Source organism: Fistularia commersonii, chromosome 33 (genome assembly GCF_037954325.1).
Source record: "Fistularia commersonii isolate RoL2024-O1a breed Wild chromosome 33, RoL_Fcom_v1.0, whole genome shotgun sequence".
NCBI lineage: Eukaryota > Metazoa > Chordata > Actinopteri > Syngnathiformes > Fistulariidae > Fistularia > Fistularia commersonii.
Window position 1 is genome coordinate 10,389,263 of NC_141316.1, and position 13,928 is coordinate 10,403,190.

Consider the following 13,928-nt stretch of genomic DNA (forward strand, 5'->3'; position numbering starts at 1 on the left):
ACTTGTCAAATGACTTTTTGGGCTGTGAGAAAATGTCACATTTACATCTTAATTGACAGGTGTATATGAGAACCACTAATAAATGCGGAATGGTATTGTGGTTAATGACAAGACACCTGGTGCTTTATCCTGATGGGCGATGCCGTTGGCGGTTGGCAGCAGATGGCAGCAATGCGTCAGACACCATATTAGATCCAGGGAGAGGATGTGGCTTAAATTTTTTAAAGAATTATTTATTGGCCATGCTTCTTTGAGAAATGTGTTTCTAAAACATGCCAAAATACAAAAGAAAAACAGGAGAAACGAGTAGCACAGGTGTTCATATGACATTGATGAGAAAAAAACATCCAATCAATTAGACCAAGAGATAAAATGAGGATGATAAAAATCAGAGCACAAGGGACGCCAATAATCGGTTGTCTTATCAAGAAAGGAGGAATTCAAACACACGAGTAGAATAAAATGTAAATGCAGGGTCGAATAATTTCAGGGTCTGTGACCCCAAAACCCCCAGCTTGTTTGCAAATATCCTACTCTGTCTTTTGTTTATTTTCTCCTGACCTTTATTTATATTGTGTATACAATGCTTTGTGCTAACACACCACCAAAAAACACAATGCAAGTAGAAACCTTCAGCAAGAAAACTTTTTGCTTCAGCAAAGTTCTATGTAGAATAAAAACAAAAGAGAAAAGATAGTAATACCAAATATGACAACTGACGCGAAAAAGGTTGAGACTCTTATTTTGAAAAGCGGGCGACACCGCACGGGTTTCCGGTTGTGTCCGGAAGTGCGGAGCTGCTAACGGCTTGTCTGTGGATTTAGCACAACCATTCCAAGCCAGTTGGAGGTTTTTTGGGGCGTCAAGTTTGGCGACAAAGGCATGAAAGTGATCTGAGCCCGGCTGATATGACAGAGGGAGACACCGAACGGTAGGTTTCTCATTTCGGGTCCAGGATTAGCGACATCCGCTGCTAGCTTCTCTTGCTACATGCTAAATGCCAAGCTACAGCGGCTGTAAACATTGGCTATGTTTTTATTTTAACTCTTTAATACCGGTCCAGTATTTGTAGGTTAGAATTATAATAAACACGTCTTGGTCATCGAATAACAGTGCTCTGCAACCGAAACTCCCAGGTAAACGACGTCGGAAACGGTCATAGAAAATGATAACCAAACAGAAACATTTCAAATTACAAGCACCTGTGTAAACAAAGACAGATATGTTTTCTCTAACCTTTAAAGTATCACCATGTATACTATTTAAATCTTTTGAAAGCTATGATATTGATACCTGAATAACATTTTGCAATGTTGTCTTAGTTCTCCATTGACAATTGCAGCAGTTTGAATTTGAGGTTAATGTTACTAATCTGTAGTTCTCTGAACTAGAGTTAATATGTACTTAATCTGTAAGCGACTGTCCTGATGGGACAGTGGAGGAAAAGGAGCCGTGAATTTTTTTCCCCGTGTTTCTTTTTCTGTCGCACGAGTCAAACAAAGTGAGGGCAGCGGTTTGATCAAACGGCTCAGGTTTTGTTGTCGAGTAAATGAGTGCAGCATCCAACATGATGTCTGCAAGGTTGAGATAAGAAAACTCATCTAGTGTTGCTTCTCCAGCTGCTGAACCACAATGTCTGTCAGGCCAAGATAAAAAGGACCTCCTTTGTCTTCTGAGTACTATGCATACCTTTCGACGGAACTCGTTTTTAAACCGTCGAGAACAGCTACATGAAAAAAATAAACGGATATTTTTTCCACCACACAAATACAGTAATTTCTAACTTCTCTCCAGGATGGCTAAACTTGAACGTCTGAGTGGCCGCTTGGCCAAGCTACTGTCCTCAGTGGTGCAGGAGGTTCTGGAGATGGTGAAGGAGACGGTGTCAGAGTACCAGGACAAAAACGCCAGGACGCAGAGAGAAAATGCAAGTCTAAAGAGAAGACTGCTCGAGCTACAGGAGCAGATACCAGCGGAGAGCGCACGTGGGTACAAGTTCAAATATCTTTCGGCATTGCCAACATCCCTTTACTACTTTATACAACTCTACTGTTTTTTGAATTGCATAACTTATCATCTGTGCATTTGTACCTGTAAATAATGTCCATAGTTCCTGTCTATAGTCCACTACATGTCGTGCACATACCCGTCTGTAGCATATGTTCATTGTACCCTGTCTGTAAATCACTTGTGCATTATTGACATCATATACCAAGTACATACTGTTAATTTTTAGACGATATCTGCACCCGCTGCTCCTTTGCTTATCTGTTTAGATGCTAAACTGTATTTTGCAACCCCGTACTTGTACATGTGTGATGATAATAAAGTTGTATCCAATGTCACAATCCTTGTGTTTGGTTCAGATATAACCGCAGATGTCCCTGTGTGCGGGCCGTTTCCTGAGGACACCAAGACACCAGAACAAGTGTCTGGCCTGCCTCCGCAGCAGAACTCGGGAGTCACACCCGCTGAGCAAACACGCTCGAGTGGTCACGATGCTGACCACGACTTACGGCTGAAACCCAAAGTTGAGGAGACGGATGTAGAATCTCCAGCCGAAGACACCTCAATGCAGACATTTTCAGATCACTGCAAAGAACGCTCGCCGGAGAGGAGACCCATCGACGAGGCGGCAATGGCCAACCGCGCGTCACCCGGTGTCACCGATGACAAAGCTGCGGTCTCCTCTGAGAACGTAAACGACTCTCTCTCCGCATCTACCACTCTGGGGATACAGATGGTTGTCGTCAAAAAAGAACCAGACGCGACAGATTGCGATGGACCGCAACCACCACCTCAACAATGTCCCGGCACAGACCTTGTGAACGCGAGCAGCCACTTTTCTTGTCTGAGCTCTGCTGGGAGCCAGCAAGCACAAGTAAGCTCTGAATGCCACAGACTTGCTCTTATCCGCCCCCATTACATGGTATCCAAGAGGCACGCGTTTGCAAAGACCAACAGGATGGCCTTCAGTGGGAAAAGAATGAGGATGGAGCACTTACACACACAGAACACACATTTTTGTACCACATGTGGCCAGACATTCGACAGCGTCGGCAACCTGAATACTCACCTACAATGTCATACCAGGGAGAGGCCGCACAGCTGTGTGCAGTGCGGGAAGCGATTCAGACACCGCGGGGATCTGAACAAACACAAGAGGGTTCACACCGGGGAGAAACCCTACGACTGCAGCCACTGCGGAAAGAGCTTCAGTCGGAGGGGGAACCTGAATCGCCACCAGAAGATTCACATCGGAGAGACGGCGCAGCAGACGGGGGGTTACTTCGGGAGGAACAAATGTCCCTTGGTTTAACAGCTTTGCTGAACTGGAATTCGTTCAGATATTCACGCTGTCTGTCCTTAGAGATTTGCAATTGTTGTAAGGACTCGATGTTTCGGTCGGTTACCGGATGTCACAAAGGCCCGTGGTCTCCTGGTACCGACCAGGTTCTATGTCAGCTGTCTGCACAGTCATAGAAGGACTCTCACAGGGGGCTGCAGCGTGGAAGACCAAGAACCCGTATCATTTATATCATTTGGGGAGTGGAATAATTGGAAAGGAATCATATGATTTATCAATTAAAAATTAATTTGGCCATTCAGAAAGGGTTGAGTTCAAATCGTCCACGATATCTGCTATAAAAAACATCTTTACTGACCTCACAGTCGTCTTCTTCTTCTTCTTTCGGCTTTTCCCGTCAGGTGTCTCCACAGCGAGTCAACTTCCTCCATCTAACCCTATTCTCTGGATCCTCCTCTCTCACACCAACTACCTTCATATCCTCTCTCACGACGTCCATAAATCTTCTCTTTGGTCTTCCTCCAGACCTCTTGCCTGGCAGCTCCAATTCCAGCATCCGTCTACCAATATATTCTCTATCCCTCCTCTGTCCATGACCCGACCATCTCAGTCTGGCTTCTCTGACCTTCTCTCCAAAACATCTAACATGTGCTGTTCCTCTGATGGACTCATTCCTGATCCTCTCCATCCTGGTCACTCCCAAAGAGAACCTCAACATCTTCATCTCTGCAACCTCTAGTTCTGCCTGCTGTCTTTTGGTCATTGGAACAGTTTCTCGTACAAACATCATCTCTGATCTCACCACTGTCTTGTACACCTTTCCTTTTATTATTCACATAGTGATAGAAGACCTTTACTGACCTCACAGTAGCTGTAGTTATTTAAATTAACATACTATCTGTTTATCTGCCCTTTTTTGTGGAAGTTTGCCTGTTGTTCTGAGCATCAGAGAACAGCCGTGACTTGGCATAAGAATAGGTGAAACAGATTCAACGCAAAAGGAAATTCATTCGGGGAAATTCATTTGTCACAGCAGCGCAACAGTTAGTGTCAATAATGAAACAATCAACCACAATGACTCAAGTGTCATCCCTCTTTCCCAATGACCCGGTTTTATCGTTTTTAGCTCGTGCACTTGCAGCCGGGAGACACTTAAAAATTAACACCCAGCAAGAAACTCATTTCCAAACAGCACCCAAAGTCCAGCAGGGGCTGCCTTGGTGCTGCGTTGGAGCAGGACAGCAGCCCACAGGGGCCAGTCTGAGAGCAGGGCTGAGATTCAGGTTAGACAGGTCACCACTATGGAGACAAAGAGCGTTGGCTTGAACTAACACACACACACACACACACACACGGGGGAGGAAATCTGTGCCGCTGTTGGTGTTGATGCCTTCTCCGGCGAGAGGAGAAGCGCTGGTTTCATTGTTCAGAATCCAAAAGGTTTTGTGTTACTAATAGGAGTGGATACAGTGGATTTATGATACTGCAATAAAAGAATCCCTTGTGATTGTGAAACACCTACGGATTCTTTGTCCAGATCGATGTCTTTTTGAGTGGGTTTGTTCCGTTCCATCGAGGTTTTTGCCCACTCCTTTTCTTTCCAATCCAGTCGTGCAGGTAACTACTGTACTTTCACTTTTTCCTCCTGCATATTTTGGCCGTGCTGAATAACACGTCACTGTTTGAGCCTCACAGACTGCAAAACCCTGCAATAAAAGCAATTGTTCAGGCAACCGCCCTGGGTTTGCTCACTGTTTATTTCTTTTAGTGCTTTTTTTAATTTGGCAGCAGGTTGTAATTATTAACCACTCCATGGATGAACTTTCTCCTGGTTTGCCGCCATTGACTTTTAAATGAACTTGTTTGTTAAAATCATCTTTTTTCAATAGCAGTCACCAGTAATTTTGAAGTGTGTGTCCTCGGCAGTGTGCCCGAAACACACACACACACACACACTCATACAATTACAGGTCAGGCTTCATTCTCTGGTCGGAAAATGGGAATTCTTTCCTTTCTTAGATGACTTTACTTCCAGGTGGTTGGAAAGGCCTCAGGTCAACCTCATCATGGAGAGACGGGTGGAACAAGAACGTGAAAGTCAATACATTTTATCTTCTCTCATATGCAAAGCTCCAGAAATATGAAGATGATCATGAAATATATCGGACATCAGACTGTGCAACGACACACAACACACACACTGTGCGTTCACTTCCACAACATCACACGGTCACGTCATGTCTCAACTCCCAGCCCGTGCACATCCTGCCTATTTTTCTTGATTATTTCCTATTTCTTTAATTTATTCATTGCTATTATCACTCTATTTATATTGTTGTTTAGTTCTGGTTGTGTATCTTTCACTCTAACTGTCCCTGTATGTTGTCCATTATCCCTGATGTTGTTGTTCATTTATCCGTGGATGTCTCTGTCTCTATTTATATTCATATTTATTTTATTTCATTTTTTTCTATTTCTTGACATTATAACTGCTACGCTGCTGTGACAAAGGAATTTCCCCCATGGAGATCAATAAAGAGATCAATAAAGTTTATCTTGTATTATTAAAATAGCTCCCAGTAATTAGCATTGGGGCTCCACTATTAGCTACCTGCCTGCAGGGAGAAGAAGATTGAAAGCCAAACCTTTCTGATGGACAAAGATGGCCTGCTCACAATATTACTGTTTAAATCACTAATTTAAGTGAAGTCTATGACAGGACTTCTTACATTTATTTTAACTTTGGTAACTGAAAGTGTCAAAGTAATTTGGACTTTTCTGAGGGGGATTAGCAGGCGTTGCTAGCAGCTGCGGGACCTGCCCTCACCTCGGAGACCAGGAAGTCATCGATAACACACACACACACACACACACACACGCGCGTCAGGAGACACACACTTCGCACAGGTGAGTGACCACGCTGAAACGCCGTGTTCGTCTTTTTTTTTTTTCTTTAAAAGTATCCGTCACACACACACACGGAAGTCGGTGGTTGTTTCCCTCCTCCGTGACTCCGCCGCCCGTCTTCCGTCTCCCGTGGCCGGCGATCCTCCACCCCGCTCCGGCTGGGAAACCAGCACGGCCCGGTCTCCTGGAGCTACCCTGAAAACACGGGGAAGGGTGCTGGTTCTCCGCGCTTTGGTGACTGTGTGTGTGTGTGTGTGTGTGTGTGTGTGTGTGTGTGTGTGTGTGTGTGTGTGTGTGTGTACAGGTTCACCTCTGGAGCAGCTTGAGATGAAGATTGATGAGAAGGTTGTGAGTTTCTTCGAATCGTGCAGCTCACCTGTGGACAAGGAGGGCTTCCTCTACAAGAAGGTCAGCCTGCAGACCTGCAGATCTGCAGGTCTGCAATTGCAACCATGCAATTGCAAACAATTGCATGGTTGAAAAGAGATTTTTAATCAACGCGTTCAGTTTATTTCTCGGGTAAAAAAAGGCAGTAAGCGGTTAACAAATGCTAAAGTTCTGATGTCGTTCAGATGTTTTGTGTTTTGGAAAAAGAAAGCAGAAGTGGGGGCACTTAAGCCAACTGTGAAGAAACAATGAAGGGATTCAAAAGACGCCAAAGACTGTGAAGGTTGTAGAAAAACGAGAGAATAAAGTGCAGCCGATGGACTGTCAATCAATACGTTCACCTAAAAACCAGAGACACCTTTTCTCTCTGGAATTTGCACCGTGTCGGTTACTTCCTGGATCCCGATGCTTCGCCAAACCGGTCGAGTAAGACGCCGACTGAACGCCTTTCTACCCACATCTGTCACTCAGGGCGAAATCAAGACTTCCTATCACAAGCGCTGGTTCTCGCTGAAGGGCAACCTTCTGTTCTACAAGGACCGCCCAGATGACCGCGAGCCGCTCGGGCTGATCGTAGTGGAAGGGTGCACCGTCCAGCTGTGCGAGTCCGACGAGCAGTTCGCCTTCTCGCTGGTGTGGAACGAGCCCGGACTGCGGACGTACAAGTTCGCGGCCGAGGATCAGGAAAGCCTGGAGAGCTGGATCAAATCCCTGCTCTCGGCCAACCACGGCTACCTGGCCCTGCTGGTGATGGACCTGGAGAAGAAGTACCGAGGTGAGAAGCGCGGAGGCTCGTCCGACGGCGCAACGGAAGAAAGCCGCCTTTGTTTTAGAAGCAGCTGCCGGGCCGTGGCGTCATCGTCTCCGCCGTGTCCACGCTTGCACCGACGTGAGGTCACCGTCCATGCCTTCCACTAACTTCTCAGTAATTCTGAGTTAGACTGGTTTCAAGTCCTTTGCAGGATTAACGTTGACCCTGTTTGATCACGTCGTCTAAACCCGCCGCTCTTTGACCCCTCCGGTGCGGCTCCCTGTGGCTTGTTGAAAATAATCAACGAGTATTTAATTAAAATGAGTTTTATTTTGGTTTGTTCATTTTTAAATGTCATTTTAAATTTGAATAAAAGGTGTTCAAATATGTTTGCCGCTGAATAAGCGACTGCACGCGTCAGTAAAAGGATGATAGCACAGAGAGAGGACGGCATTGTCGGTTTGTGGATCATTTGCATACACAAATGTAATATCGTTTTCTTTTATTTTTTATTTAACCTCTATTTAACCAGGAAAAAAGTCCCGTTGAGAATAAAGACCTCTTTTACAAGGGAGTCCTGGCCAAGAGGCAGCAATAAGTTACAGACAGGACAATATTATAAACATACTCATTGATTTTAAAAAAATGCAATACATATTTTGTTACCACATAGGAAAAAGGAAAAAAAAAGGTTATATGCCATGTTAATTCATTATAAATTTCAAAGGGCTATGTGGCTCCTGGTGTTTTCTTTATATTTTTATAAAGCTTATCACAATTATCCCCCTCACAGAAGGAAACTCGTCCCGACTGAGCATTTTTTGTCAATTTTTTGTCCAGAACTCGCTTGACGTCCTGCGGGTAAAATCTAGCAAACCACAACTCCGCATGCATTTGGGTCTGATCATTTTGTTTTCCACAACAACTACATCCTGGCTGTGCTGTGGAGATGCAGACTAGCTCCCGGCCCGCCAATAGGATCCGTCGTGTTTGGGGGGATTTTGTTGCAGAATGTCCGATACCTCTGCTTTTTCTGGCTTTCCAATGTGCTTCCGGACGCCACCAACTCCACAGAGTCCTGACCAGACTTGCGCGTGATCCCCCTTCCCCGCTAACAATAATACACTCTGTGGTTGTAGAAGGGATTCTTCCAGCTTGTATGGGATACTTCACTTCAGTCAGGGGAGGCAGGAGAGGCTGTGCCTCACTTGCCAATCTTGGAAAGAAAAAAGAATATTTATCAGTGTCATTCAACTTCACCATTTTTAGATTGTTTTTTTTATTCGAGATGGCTGGACTTTCACATTTACTGTTCAAATACTGAGAAGACGTGCGGTGAGGCCGCCGATTGTCGAGCCTCAGTGACGGCTGACTGCCGGCATGCGCTGCACTGTCATCTGATTGCTGTCTCTCTGTATGTCGCTATTAAAATGTTTACACACTTTTGATCGATCAACTACATTTCCAATTCGTTAACAACTGTACGCGCGTTACTAGTTTCTTGTGACGAGCGATCGGAAAACGGCTGCGAGGAGCCACAAAGTGAGGCACGCAGTTCTCCTGCCTCACCAGCCGTAAACCTCAGTGTAACTCTATTTGTTTTTTTATTTGTGTCCACAGATAGCTGCAATGGTTACATCTGACCTCAAAATTCAGATATAAAGCGCAAAATATTTACTGTCTGCTTCCCAGAGTCGATTGGCAATCAAATAACCGACAGGAATCGCTAAATGTTTGCTAATTGAGCCATTTCGGTATTTCCCATTTTACTATTTATCGTCGGTGACCTCTGCTCTAAATGCTACCTGTGTCGTTCTGTTTTTTGCCTTCTTTCAGATGCACTGGCTGCTTTGCCCAGCGGCTCGGCCAACACTTTCACCATGCCAAATTTCCACTCGGCAGAAGCGAGGTTCCCCGCAGCCCACCTGACCCTACCGGCGACAGCGCTAACTTTTTCTAGCGCACCGGCGGCGGCAGCCGGAGCCGACGGCGGCGCCAAACTGGCTCTCCAAGCGCCGGCCAGCTCGCCCAGATGTGCCAGCAGGAGATCACCCAAACTCTGGTCCAAGAGGAACCACAACGTGGCGCCCGTGAACACCTCTGCCCCGGCGGGCGACCTGTCCGAGCTCTGCTCCGGCCCCAAGGAGGACTTTAGCAAACTGCACGAGGACTTTGGAAAGGAGATAAAGGACCTCATCTCCGACTGGTCCAAGAGGGGACAAGAAGGCGCGGGTGTTTTCAGGGAGGACTTGATAGATTTTGGTTGATAAATATGCCCGGCTTCACAACCCTCATTTGATAAACCGCTTTTATCGCAGTTCAATGTAAATAGGAATTTGATCGAACCACACTCCGTTTCCAAGTTCTATTAAACGGCAGCACATCTCTTGGTTTGTTTCTCCTGAAGACGCTCCTCCTCTCGTCCAGGAGCTCCTTCAGAACCAAGAAACCCTTTGTTACTCTTTTTTTAATTTTTATTCCATTCTTGTAAAGAGAATAAAAAGACGGCAATGTCCGTCCCGACCGACCCGTCTGTTATTATAGGGTGATTTCATGTATGACGCTCGGAGGACGTGTTTTATGATGTGTGTGATTCCTCAGAAGGGTTGGTGCTCATGACCTGATATTATTATTATTAAGTGTCGCTGTTTTAAGGTGTCAAAGTTCACAAATTCAAAGCATTTATTGTCAATCGCGCAATCGGGATACGCGTTTCCCGCCACTTTTACACATGTATCTTTCATTTTTGCATTTCTTAGGAGATCCCTTTTGCATACCAAAAAAAAAAAAAAAAAAGAATCAAACCAAACAAGTTATGAAGCAATAAAATAATACAATACAATACAAACAAGTTATTGCAGATGAATTTATCCCGAACTTTTAAAAAAAGGAGCTTCGGCTGAAAGCAGAGGAGAGACCGTCGGGGTAAAAATAGGAGTCGCTGTGAAAATGAAGGCTTAGCTGAGAAGGCCCTAGTCTGTTGAATTTTAGAGGAGCGTCAAAAGGGCTGAGAAAGAAAAGCAGGGAGAGGCCGAGCTATTTCAGTCTGGCCAGCTGTCTTGTTTTTATGGTCTTTGACTGACTCTCTTTCTTTTCACCTTCAAGCCGGAGCTTGAAGCAGCCTCTCGGCCGCCGCTGACCTTCTTCGCGCACACTTTAAAAGATGTTCCCTTTTTTGAAAGCGCATTTTTTCCGCCGTCTATTCTTACCGTCCGGGGTGGCGGCGGCGGCGGCGGCGGCGGCGGCTCAGCCCGAGCTGGGCTTTCCACGGCCGGACAAAGAAATTAACACCCGTCATTAAAAAAACAACAGATGAGACCTCTCGCGTGAAAAAAAAAAAAAAGTGAAATACTCAGCTTGGGACTATTTTGCCAACACTATCATTTCCCCGGCGTGCGCGTCCAGCTGTACGTTGGGGTGATTGATAGCAGCCAACGGGGCTCATATATGGAGAGAGGTGGGTGGGTGGGCCGGGGTCCCGCTCTTCTAAAGCAACTATACTGGGCATGTCCTGCAGCGACCCGAATTAGTGCATTCACGGCAGGAAAACTGCTTCACGAGACCGAGGCCGCAGACGTGGAACCTCGGAGTTCCAGAAGAATGAGGCGGCTACGTGACGCAGGGGAAGAGAATCACGAAACGTCCTTCACGCCGGTCCAGACGGTCGGCGGAGGAGGCCGTCCGGCGGAGTAAATACTTTGTCAAAAGTAGAAATACTCGCTCCGATTGCGTGTCACTATTTAGGGAGTGTTTACATTTCACACTGATTCATTGGCGATGTAGTCGCGTGTCATCGCCGGAGCTCCACCGGCGTCCACCAGCCAACCGTTTTCAGGTTTCATGACTGTTAATAAATCCTACGGGCTAATATAACCGGCCGCAGATCAACCCCATCATTAGGACAGGCGATGAGTCCGGGCTATGTTGATCGCAAACAGATCTTGGCGCCGCGAGCGGCGGGAGGCTGTCAGCTGATAGAGCATCCGCCCGACCGAGTCCTTTCTGTCTTGTGTTTCTGAGGGAACGGGGGCGGCGATCGTGGCTCGGCATCTCCAGAAGGAGCGTCGCCGGGCTTCCTCTCGGCCATATTAGTCCGCGGGTGACGCCGAAGCCCAGGTGTGTGCGCGTTGGCATTGAATTCACCTCATTCCAAGACTCCTGAGGCCTATTTTGGAGCAGCGGTAAGCCGATACGCCCGCCGCCTCCTCGCCCCGCCTTCTTTCTCTTACTTTCCCTCAGCTCTGTTTTCCAGCCAAACCTGATGGTGATGCTATAGTTAGTGCCCACGCTCCAGTATATAAGGGCCCCGGGGGCCCGACGCTGACATGTCAGTCACGTCGGCTTGGCTTAGGCGTCTCTTCTTGACCATCAACAACAACAACCCCACAAACTTGAGAGATGGTGAGTGCGACCGCGTTCCTTCCGGAGAACGAGTCTCGTGAGGTGTAGGATCTTCTCAACGCCGGTTCGATTAGAGGGAAGCATCACCGACATGTTTGCCCTTTTGGATGATATGAGGGGGTCTCCTGCAGCCAGGGGCTCCTGAAAACGACCCGTGTCTGATTTGGTGAACTGTACTTTGACTGAATGCGCAATGTTCAAAACGGATGAGATGCCGCCGACAATTCGGATTCGTTTGCGGTTAAAACCGGTATTTTTTAACCAAATGGAGGATCTAGAGGGGTTTACGAAGCTTAAGATTCCCCCGTCCTCAGCGTCGGCTGCCTCTCTGTCGACGTCCTTCAATTCCCTCTGGACTTCTTCCTTTCCCAGGCACCCAAGAAGGCCAAGAGGAGGCAGCAGCAGGGCGAGGGTGGATCCTCCAACGTGTTCTCCATGTTTGAGCAGAGCCAGATTCAGGAGTACAAGGAGGTAACGGTTTCGTGGCAGAAAAACAAACCCCCCTCGAAGCTGAAGATCTGTGATTTGCGCTCAGTGGCAGAGATGCCGTCGGTTCGTTACGCGACGGTGAAATCCGTCCCAAACGCCCCCCCGCCGCCCTTTCGACCCCGCCGGAATGCCGCCCGACAGCCGCGAGGCGGGACGACGGTCTCAAGGTCTGCGCCGCTTTTCCGGGCGTCACATTCGCGCCTATTGTTGCGATGATGCCCGGAAGGTTACCGAGGCTTTGCGGAGGGGAAGGAGGAGGGAGGGGGCGCGACGGCAACGGAAGCTCAGCTGACGCATTAGAGGCTTTAGAGGTGAAGGAACATCGGGGGCAGGAGAAGAATAGTCACAAGGCAAAGGGGGAGGCGGCTGGGTGACAGCTGTAATCCATACCGTCTCCATAAATGTCACGAGGGGTTTGTCCCGCATTCTGAGACCATTTTAACACCTTGCAAAGACAAGTGGCGGGCCAGCTGCCGAGTCCCAAAAGGTTTCCCATGCCATCTTTGGTTTCTGCGGACGCCGCTCGCCGTAATGTGCGAAGAGAAGTCGAGAACGGCAACATTTACACCTCGGCGCCGACGTTTTCTTTTTCGCCGGTCCGACGGCCTCTCCTCCGCGTCCCCGCCAGGCTTTCACAATCATCGACCAGAACAGAGACGGCATCATCAGCAAGGACGACCTCAGGGACGTGCTGGCCACCATGGGCCAACTCAATGTGAAGAATGAGGAGCTGGAAGCCATGGTGAAGGAGGCCAGCGGCCCCATCAACTTCACCGTCTTCTTGACCATGTTCGGCGAGAAGCTGAAGGGTACGTCAAAAGCCTTTTCCCTTAAGTGCGATTTTTGGTTTTGTTTTTCGGTTTGAAAAATATCCCCCTCGCCATCTGCTTTTGATTTTTAGCTTTTTTTTCCCCTGACCGAGGTCTCTTCCCCCTCTCCCAGGTGCCGATCCCGAGGACGTCATCGTCAGCGCGTTCAAGGTCCTGGACCCCGAGGGCACCGGCTTCATCAAAAAGGAATTGTAAGACATTTTCTTTTCCCTCCTGCTCCGCCGCGGTTTCTCCAGCACGGAACCCATCTTCTGTTTTCCGTCCTGTAGCCTCCAGGAGCTGCTGACCACCCAGTGCGACAGATTCACCGCTGAGGAGGTAAGACGCTCGCCTTTTCGCCATTCTCTCCTCCCGTACGTCTCTAACTCGCGTTCCTCCGCAGATGACCAACCTGTGGGCCGCTTTCCCCCCCGATGTGGCTGGCAACGTGGACTACAAGAACATCTGCTACGTCATCACACACGGAGAGGACAAGGAAGAGTAAAACCACCTCTCTCAAGACTCCCGCCTCCGTCCGAACCTCCGCCGAGCCGCCCGTTCCCCCTCCGTCGGCACGCACTCATCACAAAAAGACTCGCCGAGGGCCGCGGGGATGTTTGCGTGTGAGTAGCGGCGGGGGAGCGCGGGGTTATTTTCAATAAAAATAATCTTGCGACACCGAAACACTCTCTCCATCTCTGTCCCTGCCTCTCGTTCCCCCTCCTCTTCCCCTCCGTCGCTTGAGGCCGACGGCCGCCGGCGCGGTACCTCCGGATCTGCTGCGCGCACAGACCCGGCGGGGCGTCAGGCGGTCCGTGCACGCTCACTGACTTGTAACAAGTCATTGGTCTGACCCTCAGCGGCCACTTGCTCTCCA

The 13,928-nt window shown here is 48.0% G+C and overlaps 3 protein-coding genes across 6 annotated transcripts; all 3 read left to right on the forward strand.

Annotated features, from left to right (window-relative positions):
- Window positions 1–775: 775 nt before the first annotated feature.
- On the forward strand, window positions 776–5,041 carry LOC147215048 (uncharacterized). Of its 3 annotated transcripts, XR_015104323.1 has the most exons (4): window positions 776–931; window positions 1,795–1,985; window positions 2,367–3,385; window positions 3,709–5,041. XR_015104323.1 is itself a non-coding variant. In XM_086140968.1 (3 exons), the coding sequence occupies exons 1-3, from the start codon at window positions 909–911 to the stop codon at window positions 3,317–3,319; spliced, it is 1,167 nt and encodes a 388-aa protein (XP_085997094.1). In that variant the 5' UTR covers window positions 776–908; the 3' UTR covers window positions 3,320–3,612. The 3 variants fall into 3 exon arrangements, 2 of the variants coding, with proteins under 2 accessions (XP_085997094.1, XP_085997095.1); XM_086140968.1 differs by lacking the exon at window positions 3,709–5,041 and having other exon boundaries at window positions 2,367–3,612; XM_086140969.1 differs by lacking the exon at window positions 3,709–5,041 and having other exon boundaries at window positions 785–931; window positions 1,848–1,985; window positions 2,367–3,612.
- A 1,151-nt stretch (window positions 5,042–6,192) lies between these two features.
- LOC147215049 (sesquipedalian-1-like) lies at window positions 6,193–9,876 on the forward strand. 2 transcript variants are annotated; one of them, XM_086140583.1, is made up of 4 exons: window positions 6,193–6,214; window positions 6,519–6,622; window positions 7,073–7,376; window positions 9,189–9,876. In XM_086140583.1, exons 2-4 carry the CDS (start codon window positions 6,542–6,544, stop codon window positions 9,617–9,619), a joined length of 816 nt encoding a protein of 271 aa, XP_085996709.1. In that variant the 5' UTR covers window positions 6,193–6,214; window positions 6,519–6,541; the 3' UTR covers window positions 9,620–9,876. The 2 variants fall into 2 exon arrangements, with proteins under 2 accessions (XP_085996709.1, XP_085996710.1); XM_086140584.1 differs by lacking the exon at window positions 6,193–6,214 and having other exon boundaries at window positions 6,281–6,622; window positions 7,139–7,376.
- A 1,745-nt stretch (window positions 9,877–11,621) lies between these two features.
- mylpfb (myosin light chain, phosphorylatable, fast skeletal muscle b) lies at window positions 11,622–13,735 on the forward strand. Its single transcript, XM_086140334.1, has 6 exons — window positions 11,622–11,753; window positions 12,126–12,224; window positions 12,871–13,051; window positions 13,185–13,263; window positions 13,342–13,390; window positions 13,455–13,735. Exons 1-6 carry the CDS (start codon window positions 11,751–11,753, stop codon window positions 13,554–13,556), a joined length of 513 nt encoding a protein of 170 aa, XP_085996460.1. The 5' UTR covers window positions 11,622–11,750; the 3' UTR covers window positions 13,557–13,735.
- Window positions 13,736–13,928: the final 193 nt, after the last annotated feature.

What these genes read in the sequence shown, in the direction of transcription:
- LOC147215048 (XM_086140968.1), top strand. Translation starts at nt 909, where the DNA reads ATGACAGAGGGAGACACCGAACG. An exon ending in ACAGAGGGAGACACCGAACG is followed by an intron (nt 932 to 1,794) that starts GTAGGTTTCTCA and finishes ACTTCTCTCCAG; the next exon opens with GATGGCTAAACTTGAACGTC. An exon ending in GATACCAGCGGAGAGCGCAC is followed by an intron (nt 1,986 to 2,366) that starts GTGGGTACAAGT and finishes TGTTTGGTTCAG; the next exon opens with ATATAACCGCAGATGTCCCT.
- LOC147215049 (XM_086140583.1), top strand. Translation starts at nt 6,542, where the DNA reads ATGAAGATTGATGAGAAGGTTGTGAGTTTCTTCGAATCGTGCAGCTCA. An exon ending in AGGGCTTCCTCTACAAGAAG is followed by an intron (nt 6,623 to 7,072) that starts GTCAGCCTGCAG and finishes TCTGTCACTCAG; the next exon opens with GGCGAAATCAAGACTTCCTA. An exon ending in CCTGGAGAAGAAGTACCGAG is followed by an intron (nt 7,377 to 9,188) that starts GTGAGAAGCGCG and finishes GCCTTCTTTCAG; the next exon opens with ATGCACTGGCTGCTTTGCCC.
- mylpfb (XM_086140334.1), top strand. An exon ending in GTTCGGCGAGAAGCTGAAGG is followed by an intron (nt 13,052 to 13,184) that starts GTACGTCAAAAG and finishes CCCCTCTCCCAG; the next exon opens with GTGCCGATCCCGAGGACGTC. An exon ending in ACAGATTCACCGCTGAGGAG is followed by an intron (nt 13,391 to 13,454) that starts GTAAGACGCTCG and finishes GTTCCTCCGCAG; the next exon opens with ATGACCAACCTGTGGGCCGC.